Source organism: Malus sylvestris, chromosome 17 (genome assembly GCF_916048215.2).
Source record: "Malus sylvestris chromosome 17, drMalSylv7.2, whole genome shotgun sequence".
Taxonomy (NCBI): Eukaryota; Viridiplantae; Streptophyta; class Magnoliopsida; order Rosales; family Rosaceae; genus Malus; species Malus sylvestris.
The window spans coordinates 13,172,986-13,192,845 of record NC_062276.1 but is presented as its reverse complement, the minus strand read 5'-3'; the positions used below and the strand labels follow the sequence as shown (position 1 = coordinate 13,192,845).

General features: G+C 37.5%; 2 protein-coding genes across 2 annotated transcripts; one reads left to right on the top strand and one right to left on the bottom strand.

Moving 5' to 3' along the window:
• Positions 1–343: 343 nt before the first annotated feature.
• Positions 344–4,313, top strand: LOC126612463 (metal tolerance protein C4-like). Its single transcript, XM_050280887.1, has 13 exons — positions 344–874; positions 994–1,045; positions 1,165–1,297; positions 1,392–1,447; positions 1,797–1,911; positions 2,062–2,119; positions 2,229–2,347; positions 2,657–2,776; positions 3,001–3,102; positions 3,189–3,261; positions 3,619–3,686; positions 3,792–3,852; positions 3,946–4,313. Exons 1-13 carry the CDS (start codon positions 586–588, stop codon positions 4,068–4,070), a joined length of 1,371 nt encoding a protein of 456 aa, XP_050136844.1. The 5' UTR covers positions 344–585; the 3' UTR covers positions 4,071–4,313.
• A 4,779-nt stretch (positions 4,314–9,092) lies between these two features.
• On the bottom strand, positions 9,093–11,789 carry LOC126612057 (60S ribosomal protein L7-2-like). Its single transcript, XM_050280359.1, has 7 exons — positions 11,653–11,789; positions 10,585–10,763; positions 10,382–10,479; positions 10,238–10,295; positions 9,777–9,856; positions 9,580–9,682; positions 9,093–9,499 (listed from the first exon to the last, which is right to left on the bottom strand). The coding sequence occupies exons 2-7, from the start codon at positions 10,759–10,761 to the stop codon at positions 9,284–9,286; spliced, it is 732 nt and encodes a 243-aa protein (XP_050136316.1). The 5' UTR covers positions 10,762–10,763; positions 11,653–11,789; the 3' UTR covers positions 9,093–9,283.
• Positions 11,790–19,860: the final 8,071 nt, after the last annotated feature.

Here is a 19,860-nt window from a genome sequence, read left to right as displayed (position 1 = left end):
ACTCACGACTCACACTTAGGTGGAACTATTCATGGAACGCTCGCCCACGTCTTTGTCTTTATTTTTTTTAGCAAACAATATTATCTACAGTAAGGAGAGGCAATCACAATGAGTCAGTAATAATGTGATTTAAATTTATCTTTGACAAAATTGAAATATAAACCTCTCACTTAATGAAGAAAAGTACCAATAAAAACCATATGTTTTAAAACATTGAGTAGAAGTGCTTCCTACCGAAATAGTTCATAGCTAACCCCTTGGCGGGTCTAATTTGGGCTGCGACACCATTGGTGGCTCAATATATTCACCATTTTTCTTCCACTTTGACTCGTTGCAGATGGCAAATTTTAATTTTAATTTTAATTTTAAAATCTTTGTGGGAATGGTTTAGACTAAACCTTGTACTAGCAAAAACAATGTCTTAGGCTCTTAGCTGTCACCATCTTCAACCTCGCTCTGCGTCTCTGATTCTTCATTCTTTTCGTCAACCCACAAAACCCTAAACCAATCCCACCCTCAAAACCCTAAAAACAATCGAAATGCAGTAGCTTTCCGAGAACCCATGAACATTTCCATGCAGATGAGATGAGAACGTCCTCCTACACTCTCGCCTCCCGCCTCCGCCGCACCCACCGCTTCAGTCCTCGCTGCTCCTCCCAATTTCTGCTCTTTCACTACTCAGACCCCCGGAACGACGATCGCAGCCTCCCCCAAAAGGCTCCGTTTAGCTCCTCTGCTCACACTCTTCTGCGCGGCCTGGTTTCCTCAGCTGCCTGCTCGAAACGGGTCGTTTTGCTCGACTTGGTTTCGTCGGGTAGTGTTGTTCATCGTCACCATCAGCAGCAGCAGCAGCAGCGGCACTTGCTTCATCGCAGTAGGTTCCTTTTTCGATTTGGGAAGTTATGAAATTCTATAGGGAAAGTGATAAATTAGTCAATTTTAGCTGAAATTTTTGTGCATTTGGGTAAAAATTGGATGTGCATTGATTTGCAGGTTTCTTTACTAGAGCTAAGCAGGTGAAGATTGAATTCAATGACCAGCACAGGTACCGAGCCTGAAAATGTTTGAAATTTTTTCGATTTAGTATATTTTTATTGTTTGTTTGTTTAATTGCTTGGAATTGCATTAAATTCTTATGATTTTTGCATTAATTCTGTATGCTAGTCAAAGGGCAGTCACTACTGCATTGTGGTGCAACTTCCTTGTCTTTTCACTTAAGTTCGGTGTCTGGTTATCCACCTCTAGCCATGTTATGTTTGCTGAAGTTGTGCACTCGGTTGCTGATTTTGCAAATCAGGTATAGGTCTATTTGAAGTAAATGTTGTTGTGATTTTTCATTTCATGTTTGAATCAATTCAGTGATGCAGAGAAACTAATCCATGTCATTGTAGGCGCTTCTTGCTTATGGTTTGAGTAGCTCAAGGCGTGCACCGGATGCTCTCCACCCGTGAGTCTTTCTATACCATGACCAACTTTTCGCATCATTGATGAAACCTTCATTAGCTTGATTGTTTAATTTGTCTTTTCATCAACAAAAGTTGTGCATTATGTAACAGTCTTAAGAAAGGTTTCAGAAGGAAGAAATCTATGACATACCATAAGAGTTAGCCATTAATTTGACTGGTTTAAGCACTTCTATGATTCTAGAATACTCGCTCAAGTGGAATTGGATGTTGCAAGTGCTAAATATACAAGTCAAGAGCTGTGACTAGAAATTAACTACATGCATATATATTATTATATGCTCGCACTAAGAATTAGTTCTAATTATCATGTTATGTCTTTGATTCTGGCAGTTATGGATACTCCAAGGAAAGATTTGTCTGGTCTTTGATATCTGCTGTTGGTATCTTTTGTCTTGGTTCTGGTGCGACTATCATTCATGGAGTTCAAAACTTGTGGACTTCACAGGTTATTGAGCTTTTACTTGGCAAAATTTTGTTACCCAAACCTATGTGTACTATTTTTCCTTTCCAATGTCTTACCGTTAATTTCTTAGATTATCTGTTGTGTTTGTAAATTCTATTCCGGTTTTATAGAATTTGTCTGCCTCTTCCTCAGCCCCCTCCAAATATTCAGTATGCAGCTCTTGTGATTGGTGGCTCATTTATTATTGAAGGTAGAGCTCAATACATTATCTTTCAAAACAATGATGGGAAGCCCAATCATATGATTACCTTATTTATTTCTCATGTTCCCCCCCTTTAACCTTTGCATCCATTCCGTAGGTGCTTCTCTTCTTGTTGCCATACAAGCCGTCAAGAAAGGTGCAGCTGCTGAGGGCATGAAACTGAGAGACTATATATGGCGCGGACATGATCCCACATCTGTTGCAGTCATGACAGAGGTAATACACTGGGTTGTTCTTTCTTTATTCTCCCTTGGTTGTTGGAATTTATTTCTGTGATTGCAAAGGACGAAATGATTAGGTATGGAAATGGGGATGAATGAAAGTTTCAGCAACACCAATGAGTATATTATAATCTACTTAATTGCAAGAAACTATCTCAAGCAGTCAAACCCAACATGTAATGTCATTGAAACCCTTCATTAACGTAGCATAAGCCTAGAGTTGATTGAAAAATGATGAAGCCATACATATTTTCTGGTCCGATAACAAGCTATTATCCCTTTGTAAATTATCTTATGCATGCAGGATGGGGCAGCTGTAACTGGGCTTGCTATTGCTGCGGCATCATTGGTTGCAGTGAATAGAACAGGAAATGCAATTTATGATCCCATAGGATCGATTGTAGTTGGCAACCTACTTGGAATGGTATGTGATGCTTCTTTCCATAAAAAATGATGCAGAAACTGCAATTAGAGTACCACATTGCTGTCTAAAATTCAAGTGAAAATCTGCAATAAAATACTAATTTTGAAGAAGTCTGATTATTAAATGTTGGGTATTCAAAAAAAGAAACTAAGTAACACAACAGGTTGTGACTGAGACACACAGTGAAACTATAATTATACAACAGAGTTGAATCTACCCTGCAGGTGGCTATTTTTCTGATCCAAAGGAATCGACATGCTTTGATTGGAAGGGCAATGGATGACCATGATATGGAGAAGGTTCTCCAATTTTTGAAAAATGACCCGGTATAATTAATGCTAATGATCTCTTTCTGGTATTGATATACCTTCATGATTTTTAAGGTTACTAAATATCACTGATTTTATTATAGGTTGTGGATTCTCTATATGATTGCAAAAGCGAGGTGATTGGTCCTGGGTTCTTCAGATTTAAGGCTGAAATAGGTGACCTTTTTTCATCTCGACTTCTTTATTTCTTGATTCTTCTTGGGTTAGGTTCTCAGTTTTCTAACAAACCACTGTTGGTATTTCTAGTTTTAACTGATTTTGTAAACAAAAAGTGAATCATTATCAATATTGTTAGCAACGGATTGAAACTATCACCATGCAGACGTTGCAGCATTTTAAGTTTTATCTTCTGCAATGACGTATTTCTTTTGTAATTTGATGACCACTAAAACTGAAATTTATTACTTCAACAACTCTTATGTTTTTTCTTAGAAGTATACTCTTTCCAGTATTTTGCATTTGGCACTATTGGGATATCAGTGTGATATAACCGTCGCTATCTGCATGGGACAGATTTCAATGGAGTAGTGGTAGTTCAAAATTATCTCCATAGGACTGGGCGTGGAGAATGGGCAAGACAGGTTAATCATCTCTATTATTTTTGAAGACCTCTAGTTACATTCAAGACGTTTTACTCATTGTTGGTGTACGTGCTGAATTCTGCGTGTTATGTGGATGTGATGCAGTTTCGTGAAGCTGCAAAGGAGAAGGATGATACTGCATTGCTTAAAATGATGTCAAACTATGGTATTTTTATGCGTTTTACTTTTAAAAAAATTAAATAGTTTCGGTGACCGGGTTCTACGTGCAATACATTATGAACTACATCTCCCATTGCAGGTGAAGAGGTAGTGACAGCATTAGGAAGTGAAGTTGATAGATTGGAAAAGGAGATCCAAAAGCTTGTTCCTGGTATACGGCATGTTGATATCGAGGCACACAATCCAATAGAAGTATCCCCATGATTCACAAATTTATCTTTATGTGGTAATGTCTGATCATTCTTTGCAGAAAATCTGTTGTGCTACCGTTTACTCAATGACATGAACGGCTTCTTGCTTCTTTTAGGCAGGATATAGAAACGGTATATACAACCTGTCGATAGTTATGTTAGATACCACATGTTTCTGTCAAAATTTTCTTGCGTGCAATTTGTCAGTTCTTGGAACTTTAGCCAAATGAGAAATTTTACCTATGGTTTTTAATTAGTTATGCAAAATTGTTACATAAGTTGTCATAAAAACTATCTTCGTGGAACTCTAGCGGCAACACAAGCTTCTTAAGATTCATGCTGAACATTCTATGGATCCTCGAACCGAACTTTGTCATCGAATAGTGTCTGAAAAACTGCTCGAAAGACGGCGGTAGGGGTTAACTTTGAGGAGTGATTTGCCACTTTGGGTGGCGGCATGGGTCGGGTATGGTGTGGGCTTTGAGCCGTGTTGGAGACGAGTACTGGCATTGGTGGCCGGACAGCTGCTCTTTCGTAGTCGGAAGGTCAACGCGTTCTTTATGTAATGATCAAGCACATAGGCATTTAGGCGTTCTCGTTAATATCCTGTTGGATGTTCAAATGCGAAAACTCCCACAAACCTTGGATCTTCTTCCAAAGAAGTTGCATAGCAATTGCCACCGACATTGCGATCTACTAGTATTTATCTACACTCAGTTTCAGATTTGATTCAGAGTCTCTTGGGTAACAAGTTTGATATATAATAGCTCATTGTGCGGTTTAGCAGTAACCTCTCTTCCCAAAATCGTTGTATCAAAATGAAAATAAATAAAAAGTTTTATAATATGCTAAAGAGGCCAATTTTTAAATTAAATTTGTAAATCAAATGATGAGTCACTATCACTAATAGGAAATAAGTACGTTGATCAACACTTAATCAACAACTCAATCATTGATAACCACATCATTTGGTTAACAAAATTTGATTTAAAAATTTGGTCTCTTTAGCATTACCAATTGAAAAATATTCTTTAGTTTATGGGCTTTTGGAAAAAACTAGAAATGCTTTTAAATAAATCAAAAACGTTCTTGACAACACATTAAACATAGATAATTAAAAGTGATTTTGGATTTTGAAAGGCTTTTTTTATAGTTCATGAGATTTACATAATTCTTCACTTTGTTCCCTGAGATTTGAAATCGATAGAATTGGTCCATGAGTTTGTCCACAATCATTTACTTTGGTCATTTCGTGAAAAATCTCCATAAAATAAGAATAAAATGACAAAAATACTCTCAATTTTGTCAACTTATTTTGGCCTATTGTTTATTATATTAATTTTGTCACTTTGATCCTTGTTTAACATAATTTTTCACCGAATGACCTAAATGATTAATGGTGGACAATTTCAATAACCACTTTTATTGATTTCAATTCTGGGGGACCAAAGTAAGGAGTTAGGCAAATCTCAAGACCATTATTTTGGCTAACACCTTCTAGTGTTTTCTTGAGTAACACCTTCAAACGCATTTTTCAAGCACTTAACGTGTAAAAGCCTTTTTAGCAAATGTGCTCCCTAGAGAAGTAATCTCCAATGAACTCCTAATCAATGGATTGGACATTTCATATGTATTACATAACGACCATTGATATATGATAGTGACATTAGGAAGAAGAAGAAAAAGACCGCGTGACCCCCTGCCTAAGTTTTGGGAGACTTGGAACCGACTCAGTCTTTCATAATTCGTGGAACTTTCTACATCCTTCCTGGAAAATAACATATTAATTTACTTTCGGTGGTAGCGAGCTGTTCCCAGCAACACAAACAACCACCAACACGCAGAAGAAAACGAGCAGCATTTTCCCAGGAAAATATTAACTTTGCAAGCACAAACATTGACAGATTCCAAATGCTGGAACTATAGGTACATTATATACACACACGCACACACACACACACATACACACATACATACATATAGAGAGAGAGAGAGAGATTGTTAGAAAGATATAAAAAAAAAATGAGTGTATTATCGGTGTTTGATCTGCGAGAAAAGGTGGTGGGAAATAAAGGAGTAGCAGCAGCAGCAGCTTGCCCTTACTGCGGAGGGCCAGTTATGGGATGGGACTTTGAAGCTCACTTGCTCTTCTGTTTCATCCCCATTTCCCACAAAACCAAGAGGAAGTTCTACTGCACCATTTGCTCCGCTCGTCTTGTTCCTGCGGCCTCTTGATGTTTTGGGTTACAATTTTTCTACACAAAAAACATATGAAGTAATATATATTGTGTGTGAGTGTGTGTACGATTTTTTATTGTTATTTTATAGTGATTTCCCCTTAATTAGTTTTGATAATGTAAACACTCTAGATATATGGCTCAATCCTGTGGAAGGAGGGCCTTTTGCTGGAAAGCATTGATACATGATAAATAATGGTTTATTGTAGCACTACAAAGATATATCCACCACTTGTTTTCAACTTAGAATATGGTTTGAGCAAAACATGAACTTCAAGGAGTTGTATAAGGTGGTCTCATTATGATAGATCTCACATTAGATTGGACGGGACCAAAATACAGGGAGTCCCATTATTAGGGAAGATCGACTAAACTATCAAATCGAGATTATAAATTTAGTTGGTAAAAAATATTATAACTTCAAGTGTTTAAAAAGTAGCAGAAGTGATCAATATCGTGTGCAAGCTCATTTTTCACATTCACTCAAAAAATTCACAGGATCATATCATTTTCTACGTCCATATAGTCATCCTAATTGGAGCCTCCTCCACGCCGAAGCCATTGACCCCGGAGGAGGTGCGTGGGTACTTGCCCTTGAGATTAGTTCAAGAATACGTGGAAAAGAGGAGAATGGATGGCACTGCTGTATAATGTACACATGTAATGAGTGTAACATACATTTAAGGGTATGATATCCACATACTCATTTTTACTTCTCACATACCTTTTTAATTTTCGGCCGTTGGATCGGATGAAGTGAAGAAGATCAATAGACAGAAATTAAAAAGATGTGTGTGAGAAGTAAAAAGGGGTGTGGATAACACACCCCTACATTTAAGTTAAGGATGGCGCTAGGGAAACCACATTTCTAAATCAAATTTGCAAACAAAATAATGTGTCAGTAATAGGAAATAAGCACGTTAATCAATACTTAAGTAACAATTCAATAAGGATAAAGCTAGGGGGACCAAATTTCTAAACCAAATTTTGTAAACCAAACGATGTGGATGTTGATTATTAAATTATTACTTAAGTATTGGTTAACGTGCTTATTTTCTATTGGTGACACATCATTTGCTATGCAAATTTGGTTTAAAAATTTGGTTTCCCTAATATTACCCCTTAGTTGATGTATGGACAATGCTATGGAGACCAATTTTTAAGCCAAATTTGCAAATCAATGATGTGTCATTAATAGGAAATAAGCATATTAATCGATACTTAATCAAAAAACCAATAATAGTAACCACATCATTTGATTTATTCACAATTTGGTTTAAAATTCTGATCTCTCTAGTATTATCCTGTGTGTATTAATTAGGTGGTGGTGTATGAGTGCGGCAAATGAACAAGGTAATAGGGGTTTTAGGGTTTAGAAAGAACCAAGTTTGAGAATAAATATGGACATGATACCTTCCCTACAAGTAACAATTATAATTAAAAAAGGACCACAAGATTTGCCTAATTCCAAAGACAATTCACCAAGTCAAAGTCAATCTCTCTTAGACTACCCAGGAAACAATATTCTCACCCAATATATGTACCCTCCTCGCATCCTACCCAAAACCCCAAGGTCTCGAATTGGAATGGATAACTTTCAAAGTTCACAATTGAATGCAAAAGAGAAACGATTTTTCTTTTGAGAGGATTAAAAAGGAACTAGATATAAATAAAATTTTCCCTTCTAATCCTACCTTTCGGAAGATAACTGGAACAAGTTTTCTTGAGTAATCAATCTCATACCTTGAAAATTACATCTTATCCATTCAAATTCAATTATTTATCAAATGAGGGCCATGGACTAATTTAAGAAATTTGCAGGAACCATACAGCTACTGATAATCCCTCAACAGCAGCCGTAACTCTAGTGTTCCTTTAGGTATCGTTTGGTATACAGACGGGACGGGACGGAGCGGAGAATGAGCAAAGATGCTCTCGGATGGAAACAAGGAGGAAGAAGAAGGAGACGAAAAGGTTATAATTTTGTGTTCCACGAATGTGGAACGAGTCATTCCAGAGGGTGAGGTGGAACGAAAATTCACCCAAAATTCATCCCGTGGAACAGCGCGTTCCACCCGTTTTAGGCGCATAAAACGTGGGACGGAACGCCTCTTCCCATTTTGTTCCGTCCTGCCCCACGTGCCAAACGATACCTTAAGGCCAAAACTACCTCAGAAGTTGCCGGCAATCGTTTTCTTTGCGAATATTTCCGATTTCTAACCAATAAGAGGCAGATGCATAGGACATAAACGATGGAATTAGATCCGCTCCAAATCTCCTTATTGAGAATCTCGATGATCAATTAATACCAACTAATCATCAAATATCATGTGGCCATAACTTTTTTTTTTTTTATATATTTTCAATAGTAAAACAACCTCATTTTACATGAAAAATATATATAAAAAAATAATAATATAACCACACAATTTTTGATATATGGTTGGTGTAAGATCTAAGTCCACAAACGACCACATGCTTCACAGGAAATACATTTATTATATTCACAACGGTAACCAACAAATAATTTTTTTTAAACAAACGATATTATCTACAATTATGAGAGTGAAAAAGTGAACTAAACCTCAAACTGAGCTAGCAGAAACTCTCAGCGGTGATAAATTTCACAAGAATATAAGGGCTCCATTCTTTTCATCTAATTCCTTTCCATTGTTTTATAACTTAATCTCGAAAAAGAAAAAGGAGTGCAACACATCATATGAAGAAGAAACTCTAGCCAAATTTCAACCTCAGTCGAAACAGACGTAAACAAGCAGGCAGCATCAAAAGCAAGACAATTATAAAAGGCAACAAAACTTTCTAGCATTACGTCTTCAAAAACAAGTGAATAATATATTTTCCGACAACAAAACAAGCCTTGAACCTTAAAGCAAAAACTCTGTTCAACATAAATAGAGGAGAAAGTATCAGATCCCCTCTAGTGACGAAAAACCCTCGAGTGACTGGAATAATAAAATACTGCATACAACTAATTCATTCTCCTGATAAGCTCGTTGATGTAGTTCTCACGGTTTCCGGCATCTCCTCCTTCAACGTAGTGGTTCCTCTTCTTCTTAAGACCACCCAGTGGTGCCTTCAGCTTAAATGGCCATAGAAAGTTATTGGCCTCCTTGAAATGAGGACCAACTGTCAAGATCTCGTGAATAAGATCTTCCGTGCAGATAATGCCAAACTTGCCGAGAGCCTGTAACAATAGCACATGTTAGAAAGATGCAGCAATTACCGAGAAGCCATTACATACAGCACCAACAGTGAGGTACAAACCTCCTCAACAATGGCGTTGTCAGTCAAGGCAATCCTCTGCTTGTTTAGCTTCCCATAGCCTCTCTTGTAGATCAATTCCTTGACGCTCTTCAAGTTGGGGTATCTGAAATCAGCAGAACTTAAATTAATCATACATTTTAGATAAATTTACAGCTATAAAAATAAAGAAAAAAGGAAACAGAAAGATGTTCACACACCCGTAAGTAACATATGGCTCAACCCTGTGAAGCATATTGAGGGTGGCCTTGTTAACTTTCAGGAAGACTCCATTGAAGATCTGTTTCAGAAGATAAAACAAAATCAAATTTAAACATATACCCAATATGGGCACACCAACAACAATGAACAGAGGCAAGCAGATAAAAACATGAGTATAAGAAACTAAGAAATTCTAGATTAAAACTCTACTGCGTTTGAAGATATTATCAGCCATCTAATGAAACAACAAGCAGATAAAGTGAAAGCTTTTTCACTTGAGCAGTGAAACCATCAGACAAACAACAACAACAAAGCCTTTTCCCACTAAGTGGGGTCGGCTATATGAATCCTAGAACGCCATTGCGCTCCATTCTTTGTCAATAATACAAAAAGAAACTAACAGGACCTTAATACAAAGATAAATATTTCTTTCACTAGATCAACAGGTTAGGTGTGCTACCTGTCTCAGCCTCAAGAGTTGCAAAATCTTCTTGGTCTTTGGGTCAATGGCGTTGATACTGAAAATTAAAGAGATTAGGTATACGACAGAGAACACTTGTCGCTACGACATCTGCTCCAATTTAGTTAAACACTCAGGACATACCCACGGATACGAATAATGAATAAGAGCTTAGCCTCTGGGTCAACATAAAATCCACCTTTCAACTTAGCTTCACGCTTCAACTGAATCAACTCTTTCTCCTACACAAAGGAAACAAAACAACGTTAACAGTGAATAATCAGGCCGATAAACAGAAATGCAACAGATGAATTAAAATGAACCCCATGAAAATTGACAACATTTACCTGCTGCTCATACTCCTCAGAATACTGCTTTGCTCTGTTGTAAATGAGTTTCCGGTTCTCAGCCTTCTTCTTGTTGGCAGCAACACGCTCCTGTTCCTTGGCCAAGGCCCATTCCTCTTCCCTCTTCCTCTTTTTCAACACGGACTCTGGAACCACAACCTTGACTTCTTCACCCATCTCTACAACATTACAAAGTGAAGAACATTTAGAGGACAAGTACATTCAACAAACACCAACTTTAACAGATAGTTGAAAATGGCAACCTAAGTAATATCTTCTCAAGAAATTATTCATGTCACGCACAAAGACAGAGCTTATCCAGATAAAATGAAGACAACAAATTAGGAGTTCTACTTCATTTCAATAGAGCAATGGTAAATTTAAAAACATAAAGTTCAGAAAATTTGAAACACGTTCCAACACTATACAAGGACAGATTTAGGACTTATAATGGCAATAAGAAACACCATGAATGAAAACATAAAAAGCGCAATAGAAAGAAATTAACACAACGGATTCCAAACCAATAACAATGATACAGTAAAACCAATTTTCCCATATCACATTAACAACACTGAATACAATCGGATAACATAAACATACAAGACTAAAAAAAACCCATTCCAAATTTTCCAACTTTTTATAAGTAACAGTGAAAAATCAAGCTGAAACCCAAAGAAACGAAAACATATACACAACAATCCCCGACTCTATCAAAACATGCATGTTAAGAAAACAAAGACTGAAAAAGCAACGAATTTCTTTAAATAATGAGACAAAAATGAGCTACCCAAACAAAACAAAACGTTATTCATCCAAAGTGATCCCTTTCCCGGCAACCAAACAGAGATAATCATACTAAAATGCTATCCTAGTGCTCCATTTTCTCGGAAAACAAACAGAAACACAACCCAGCAAACAAATAAAAGTATCCCAGACGGATAAATCAATCCAAATTACGAAAACAATCAAACAGCTCGTTCGATGCTCGAAATTTACAGATAAAATTACAGGAAATGGAAATGCAAATGAATCTGTAGTTGGAAACGGATCTGAAAGATTACTCACCGAGTTGTTGCCGCTGTGTCTTGGGGAACAACGAACCAGGGTTAGGGGTTTCTCGGCGGACTTACTAAGAAGATGTAGGGTTTTATCTTCTATATATATATACACACGAAGCCAGAAGGCCAAATAGGTAAACATACTAAAACTCCTAAAATGCCCTTTTGTTTTCTTCCCAATCAAAACTCAAAAAATTCATAAAACAAGGTAAACTGGTAGAAATAAATAACTGCACGAAAATTGTATTGAGCAAATGCCAAAAAAAAAAAAAAAAAAAACAAAACAAAAAAAAATTTAATAAAAAAACGAAAATTTAAAAAAAAATTGAAAAAGAAAACCAAAAAGTCCCTAATGGAATAAAATGCTAACCCTCACAAACACTATGGATAAACTGCTAAGCAATGAGTAATTTTCTCCATGATACCATCTTCAAATAAAACTTAAAATATAGGCTTAAATATTAAAATGGTTCATGTGTTTTAGTCATTGGGCCAATTTAGTCTATGTGTTTTCAATTTGGCCAATTTGGTCATTGTGTTGATCTCTATTAGCCAATTAAGGACATCTCCATCTAATTTCTGTAAAAAAGATTATAAATTATTATAAACTTATTTATAAAATTATAATTTATTTGATTTAAAATATTTTAAAATGAAATAAAATTTAAAATTAAAAGAAAAATTATTCTCCTCCCAACTCTTCGAACCCCTCTCTAACATTACTCCCTCTCTTTTCTATGTCACAACCTTAATCATTTTTCAGATTTGAAGTATTATTTCTTAAATGTGTTATTTCTCATTGATTTGCATTTTTTTGTAAAGAGAAAAGATAATTATTTGTCATATGATTTTTCTTATGGATTAATTAAAGGAGATTGAATGAAATGTCCTTAATTGGCTAACAAAGACAAATACGAGGACTAAATTAGCCAAATCGAAAACACGGGGACTAAATTCGCCATATGGCTACAACACAAGGACCATTTTGACATTTCAGCAAAAAAAATATAAGCTTTAAACCCCCCAAACCATCTCCAACATTTAGGCTAAAATAAGCCATGGGTAGAAAAATATATTTCTGGGCTGGATTCCCTCATGATTTAAGACTAGCTTAAATTATTCTGGACCCATCAAACTGTAATATTTCAAACATTTTTTGTTTTTTACTTATAATCTAACGGCTATGATTAAATGAGATTAAATCTAATGGTAAAAAAAAAATTGATGGCCCAAAATTAAATCTAACATCTAAAATTATTTAAGAAAATTATTTAAATAAAATTTAACTTAAAACTTTATAAATGTTGTAGGCCTATTTGACTGAACTGTATTTAGGACTAGAGAGGGAGAGAAACCGGCGACAAGAGAGAGAGAAGAGAAAGATTTTGTGAGGTGTGTGTTGTATCACTCTATTGTGCCTTCATTTATAGTAGTAGGATAGGTTAAATCCTTATCCTAATAGGATTACAACTCTAATAGGATATTAACTACTAAAGGGAATATTCCAAGATATCCCTAGATACACTAGGATTTACACAAGTACATTCCTATTCTAAATATGACTCCAACACTCCCCCTTAAGTGTGGAAATACTCAAACAAAACATCACATCAAATCTTCAGCAGATAATGTAGAACAGTTGATGAAATCGGCGACACAACGGGCGAATGCGAGTCTCAAATATGCATTGATAGTAAAACTCACAAAATCTCGCTATGGTAAAACCTAAGGTAGATGAAAACCCATAGATTAAGGAGAAAAGTGAGAAGTATGCATAATGTTTAAAACAAAAGTCAAACAGGACGAAAGTAGTGAACTCAATGGAGTATGATCATCCCAGGATGGGTGCCTCATCAAAACCTCGTTAGGTAGCAAAAACCCAGTGGGAAAAATGCTCCTAATCATAGGAAAAATAGTACATAAAAATCAAGTGAGTATGCTTCAGGATACTCCTCCTGAGTGAGACATAACTTTCAAATAAGAGAACTACAAGCAATTCAACTTAGATAATTTACGCATATCGATTCCTTGGACAAGCTTCTGAAAAGTAGACTTAGGCAATAACTTTGTAAAGAGATCGGCCAGGTTGTCCTGGGAACAGATTTGCTTGACTTCAATGTTCTAATGATGTTGTTGCTGGTGAGAATAAAAGAACTTTGGCGTTATGTGCTTGGTATTGTCTCCCTTGATGTATCCCTTCTTTAACTGCTCGATACATGCTGCATTGTCTTCAAAGATCGTCATAGAAAGGTCAACGATGGTAGTAAAACCACTAGTGCTTCAAATATGGTCCATAACTGCTCTCAACCAAAAGCACTCACGCGATGCTTCATGCAAGGCGAGGATCTGAGCATGGTTCGAAGAAGTTGCAACTAGCGTTTGCTTAGCAGACCTCCAAGATATATCGGTGTCTTTAATGGTAAAGACATAGCTCATTTGAGAAAGTGCCTTATATGGGTCAGACAAATAACCAGCATATGCGTAACAAACAAGGCGGGAATCAAACCGATGACCAAGAGGGCTGCGGTTCCTCTAGAGGATTCGTGGGCGTAGAACAAACCCAAATCCATCGTACCCTTGAAATAGCGAAAAATGTCTTTAACACCATTTCAATGTTTGCATGTGGGCGCATTGCTGTATCTAGCCAAAAGATTAACAGCGAAGGAGATGTCAGGTCTAGTGCATTGAACCAAATACAATAAAGCACCAATTGCATTTAGGTATGGAACTTCAGGCTCCAAAATCTCTTCCTCATCCTCCTTGGGACGGAAGAGATCTCGTTTAGCATCTAGAGTCTAAACGACCATAGGAGTACTCAAAGTCTTCGCTTTATCCTCATTAAAACGTTGTAACACCTTTTGGGTGTAGTTCGATTGATGTACTAGGATTCCATCTGAACAATGCTCGATCTCCAGGGTGAGACAATATAGAGTTTTTCTAAGATCTTTCTTCTCATTACACTTTCTTACGAAAATCCACTTGTATCACACAGGCTTCACATATAATGGAGTAGGGTTTACAGGCCTAAACACCTTATGTTTTGCAAGTGAACCGAGTTTGACATGGATTGCTTCTTTCCAGTTTGACCAATCAGTTTTACGTCGGTATTCATTAACGGGACGTGGTTCAATGTCATCGCTAAGCATGATGTCAGTAGCTACAGTGTACTCAAATACATCGTCGATGATGATCTCATTCTGATTCCAAACCTTATCCAATATTGCGTAGTGGATCGAAATCTCGTAATTCTCGAGAGGTCAGGTTGTCTTATCTAAGACATCACCATAATCTAGAATAACCCCATACATTGGAACAGATGAGTGAGCGATGGTCGAATTCAAACTAAGGTCACTAGTTTGTGAATCATTTGAACCAGGGGGTCTGCTACGGTTCAGGGTATAAGTAAATGATTGGCTAGCTACCAATGTACTGGGCCGTGTGTAAAGTGCGATCGCCCCATCCTCGGGGATGGTTTGACCTTCCCAGGCGGTATTACGGCGTATTCTTGGTACGTCGATCCTTGTAGGTGCGTTTGCAGCGGGTATATATGATTTTGTCACCTTTGCTAGATCAGTAAAAGCATCCGACATGCTTTGAGCAATGTTCTGATGAACTAAAATACATCGCACTTCAGTTTCAAACTGGGCAGTGCAAGGATCTAAATGAGACATAGTGGGAGCATACCACGACAATTCACGGCGTTTTACAGGAACGTTAGCATGCTTATCTCCCCTATCGACGGGAAAACTGTCTCATCAAAGTGACAATCCGCAAAATGTGTGGTAGAAAGATCTCATGTCAAGGGCTCTAAATAGCAAATAATTGATGGTGAATCATAACCAACATAGATTCTCATTCTTCTCTGAATACTCATTTTGGTACGTAGTGACGGCGCTATTGACACATAGATTGTGCACCCAAACACACGTAAATGCGAGATGTCAGACTCGTATCTTGTAACCAACTGTAACAGTAAATGAGGTTAGGTAGCGGTGGGCCTCAGGTGAATCAACATAGTTGTGTGCAATATTGCATAACCTTAGGTAGATACCGGCAGTTTGGTTCACATAACCAAAGTCCTAGCTATCAATTAAACGTGATTTATGAAAGCTTCTGCTAAGGTCGATTTAGGTGTGAACATGGGGTACAAGATGTTTGACTTCAATCCCAACTGACATGCAATTGTTGTCAAAAGTCTGTGATGTAAACTTTTCAGCATTATCTAGTTGAATCGACTTGATCGGATAATCAGGGTTGTGAACATTAAGCTTAATAATTTGTGCTAGGAGTTTCACAAATGCAACATTGCGTATGGACAATAAGCAGACATGTAACTAACGGGTCGATACATCAACTAACACCATAAAGTATCTAAATGGGTTGAATAGATCCATAAATATCCCCTTGAATCCTTTGAAGAAACTTAGGAGGGTTGTGAATAATCTTTGTAGGGTTGAGTATTCAACTTCCCTAAAGAACAAGCTTTGCATGGCGGGAATCCAACGTAGGGAGGTAAATGATGCCCATGTGATGATTTGAGGATACGGCTCATCATGTCACATCCGGGATGTCCCATACGATCATGCCAAAATAACAAAGTGCCCTAGAACCCGAGCTCAGGGCCAGCCACATGGTGGGTCTTTATGCCGCGAATGGTTATGATGTACAATTCACTCGGGAGACGTTCCAACTTCTCGTGAATATGCTTTTGGGCATACTCCTAAGAAGTGATACAAAGAAATTCAGAACCACTATCTTCAGTAGTTTCAACATGATATTGATTATCTCGAATGTCTCTAAAACTCAGCAACGTTCTTCTGGAACATGGAGAATAGATGACATCTTTAATGGTTAAGACAGTACCATTAGATAACATTATATGAGCCTTTTTGTATCCTTCAATCAGGTTGGATGAGCCTAAGAGGGTTGTCATAGGTGCTTTCTTAGGTACGAAGTTAGTAAAATAGTGTCCCTCACGCAATATGGTATGCGTAGTAGCACTATCAGCCAAACAATTAACTTCCCCACTAGTCATACCTAGAAATAAATTAATTGAATTAGTCACATGCATAAATATAATTTCATTCATTCAATTAATCAATCGATAAATAATATCCATAATTCAAAACAAACCAAAACCAAACTAATTATTTCAAAGACTTAGAAAAATTGTCCAAAAATTAAACAATAAACCTAAAAATTTGGGGGAGGGGGTTCAGCCACTCCTAGTGGCTGCCACTAGGGGTAAAAACGCCCTAAAATATGTCTACAAGAATAAAACTTATTCATCCATAAAAGTTGACGCCTCCTAAAAATATGATATCTCCATAGATGTAGTAGCATTTTCGGGATGTTCCACATGGGCAAAGTTAGACTCACGACGGGAATGATACTTAGTGATAGCTTCGAGGGTAGCTTTGCATACGCGTGACCAATGATCATTTGATCCACAACGGTAACACATGTCCATTTCAGTGAAAGCCGATTGAACGGTAGCTTTTCCCTTATTCTTGAAGTTTGGGGCCTTAGGTGCAAGGGGTTGGCTCTTCTGGGTTAAATTTCCTCCTTTGGGTGGGCCTTGGCTCTATTGACTTGGGGTTCGTGGGTGGGCTTCCTGCCCATTACCATGGCCATGACGATGTTTTCGTTGTTTATGGTTGCTATAATTGGTCGCATGCGCTTCAAGTACAGCGTTCGAGCTAGTGGGTCAAGCTTGATGATTTTTCATCAAAAGTTGGTTTTGCTTTTTAGCGAAAAGTAAAACAGAGATCAAATCCGAAAAATTTGGTAAACTTATGTGCCCTATATTGTTGATGCAAGACAATATTGGTGGCATGGAAGGTTGAATAGGTTTTTTCCAAGAGATTTGCATTTGTTAAGTCCACTTTACAGAAACTAAGCAGTGCTCGGATTCTACAAACTTCATAGTTATATTCATTCACGGACTTAAAGTCTTGGAAGCGTAGATGCTGCCAATCGTGTCTTGCTTAGGGAAAGTAAATGTCTTTCTGGTGATCAAAACGATCGACCAGAGCATGACACACCCCGACATGGAATGTCCACTTGGACTCCGAATCAAGCTATGTTTGCCGACACCCGAAGGGTGACTAAGCCATAAAGTGTAGTGATGTGGAAAATGTGAATAAATTTAAACTTAAAAGTACCTAAATATAATAGTGCGCCTATGAGCAGGAATGAAGCTATTTCACACGTGATGTCAGAACATAAGTAAAGTACAGTAAAGTAAGATGAGAATTATACCACCGAAGGTAACCACCTATACTGAGATTTGCTAAGAATCATCGTCGACACAAAAGCGCAGCTACTAAACTTGGAGGGGCGAAAAACAAGGGTGAGTGGGCCTAAAAATAAAGTCTTATAAAAACCTTTTTGAAAACATTATAACCCCTCGCTGTAAAACAAGTGTAGTTTAAAAAATATACATACTACGTATAGTAAGAAAATGCTTACCGTAGCTTGTAATATCTCAAGAATTCAATACGGCACAATATTTAGTAAGTAGACACATGACATCCATAATCACACAATCTCGCATAAGCAAACATATCGTATTGAGTGCTCATCGACACATGTTGACACGCGAGTTCATGTAGAGATATTTTGACATGAGTATGACTGGGTGCAACAATGATATACGATTTAGTACTATAATCACGTGAAGACTGGCGTTATGCGCAGCACATACGAGTCCTAATTACCTATAGCAATCTAGGACAGGATTGGTACCTACAATGGATCCAAAGGGAGCGTACGATGTGATGTGCACATACACGTAAAAGATTGGTCCTGGCCCCAGCGAGTACTAACACCGGTGCAGCAAATAATGAGCAAATAACATAAATATAGTTGTGCTACAGTAATTTGATAATTCACATCGACATAATAGTAATAAATAAAATATTAATCATAGCCGTAATGAAAACCCCATAAAAGTACGCATACCTGTGCATCCTGTAAGATTTATGATAATTTCGTAATTTTTCGTTATTTCGCTAATTCTTATAAGCATTAGTCTAATCTAAGCATGCATAGGGAATTCTTTTTTAAATGTATAAATGGAAACTAAATAATTATATAATATTTAAAAGCAAAGACCCACTCACAGTTACTTTCGAGGTCACGGCTGTTTGAACTAGGCGAGCTGGAGTCTCCGATAGTAATCGCACCTATGCATAATATTGAGACCCATTATTTAAACTCAATTAAAACATTTGAATTTGGAGAAATGGACGATGGATTCAAAATCAACGTGTCGAAATTTGCTAAGGAGGGTCCCGAGCAATTTTCGTAAAAAGTCAACGAAAAGTCAACGGTTAACCCTAAAAAGTCAACCAAGACGCCCTGATGGTCAACTATGTTAAAACTTTGGAATTTCACTAAATGGATGTCAAAAAGGGACTCAGGACGTCGAAATTAGCCTAGGAGGATTCCTGAGAAAATTCCGAAAAACTCAACCTAGAATATTCCAAAGAATATTCCCAAAATATTCCAAACCCATTTTGGAACTAGGCTGGGCTAGAACATTAGCCCAAAGGTTTGGGCTGGTTGGGCTAAGGATTTGGGCCAAATAATTTGGACTGGGCTTTAGGCCTAAAACCTTTTTTTTCTTTTTCTTTTTCTTCTTTTTCTCCGGCCAGTTGCTGCTGCAACCGCCGGTATTCTACCCAGTTTTGACCACTCCAAAACTCCACTAAACCTAGCCTTCCAATAGATCAACTCGAATCTTAGAAGACAAGGAATCGAAATATACCTTTGGTTTCCTCGACCATGGTCGAAAAACGGCTCGAAAGCCACTGGAAAATCTGGGAAGTTCGTCCCTGTGTGTTTTTGAGTTCCCAGCTTCACCAAGATGATATTCAGGGTTAATTAGGATTAGATCGAGCTATAAGAAAGGTTTGAGGAGTCTCGAAGCTTACCTTGGTCGTGGATGGAGGAAACTCGTCGGAAAATCAAACCAACACAAATCCCTCCTTAGTCCGTGCCTGTCCAAAGAGTTCATATCGAGAGTGAGGGAGAGGGAGTGAGGAACAAGAAGTTGAGAGTTTAAAGAGTGAAATGAGGAGGGAAAATGATATGTGGCAACAATTGAGTAGAGGGTCGAAAAAAAATGAGAGAGAGAATGACCAATAGGAGAAGGGTTGGGAGGATGGTAAACACGGAAGAGAGGGAGCAATGGGGTATGGGCTCCACGTGG

Bases quoted from the DNA above. Each gene is read 5' to 3' on its own strand.
- LOC126612463 (XM_050280887.1), top strand. From the start codon at position 586: ATGAGAACGTCCTCCTACACTCTCGCCTCCCGCCTCCGCCGCACCCAC. The intron at 2,777-3,000 runs GTATGTGATGCT...TCTACCCTGCAG, and splicing joins TTGGCAACCTACTTGGAATG to GTGGCTATTTTTCTGATCCA. The intron at 3,262-3,618 runs GTGACCTTTTTT...TGCATGGGACAG, and splicing joins CAGATTTAAGGCTGAAATAG to ATTTCAATGGAGTAGTGGTA.
- LOC126612057 (XM_050280359.1), bottom strand. From the start codon at position 10,761: ATGGGTGAAGAAGTCAAGGTTGTGGTTCCAGAGTCCGTGTTGAAAAAG. The intron at 9,857-10,237 runs GTAGCACACCTA...CTTCTGAAACAG, and splicing joins AACTCTTGAGGCTGAGACAG to ATCTTCAATGGAGTCTTCCT. The intron at 9,500-9,579 runs GTTTGTACCTCA...CTATTGTTACAG, and splicing joins ACAACGCCATTGTTGAGGAG to GCTCTCGGCAAGTTTGGCAT.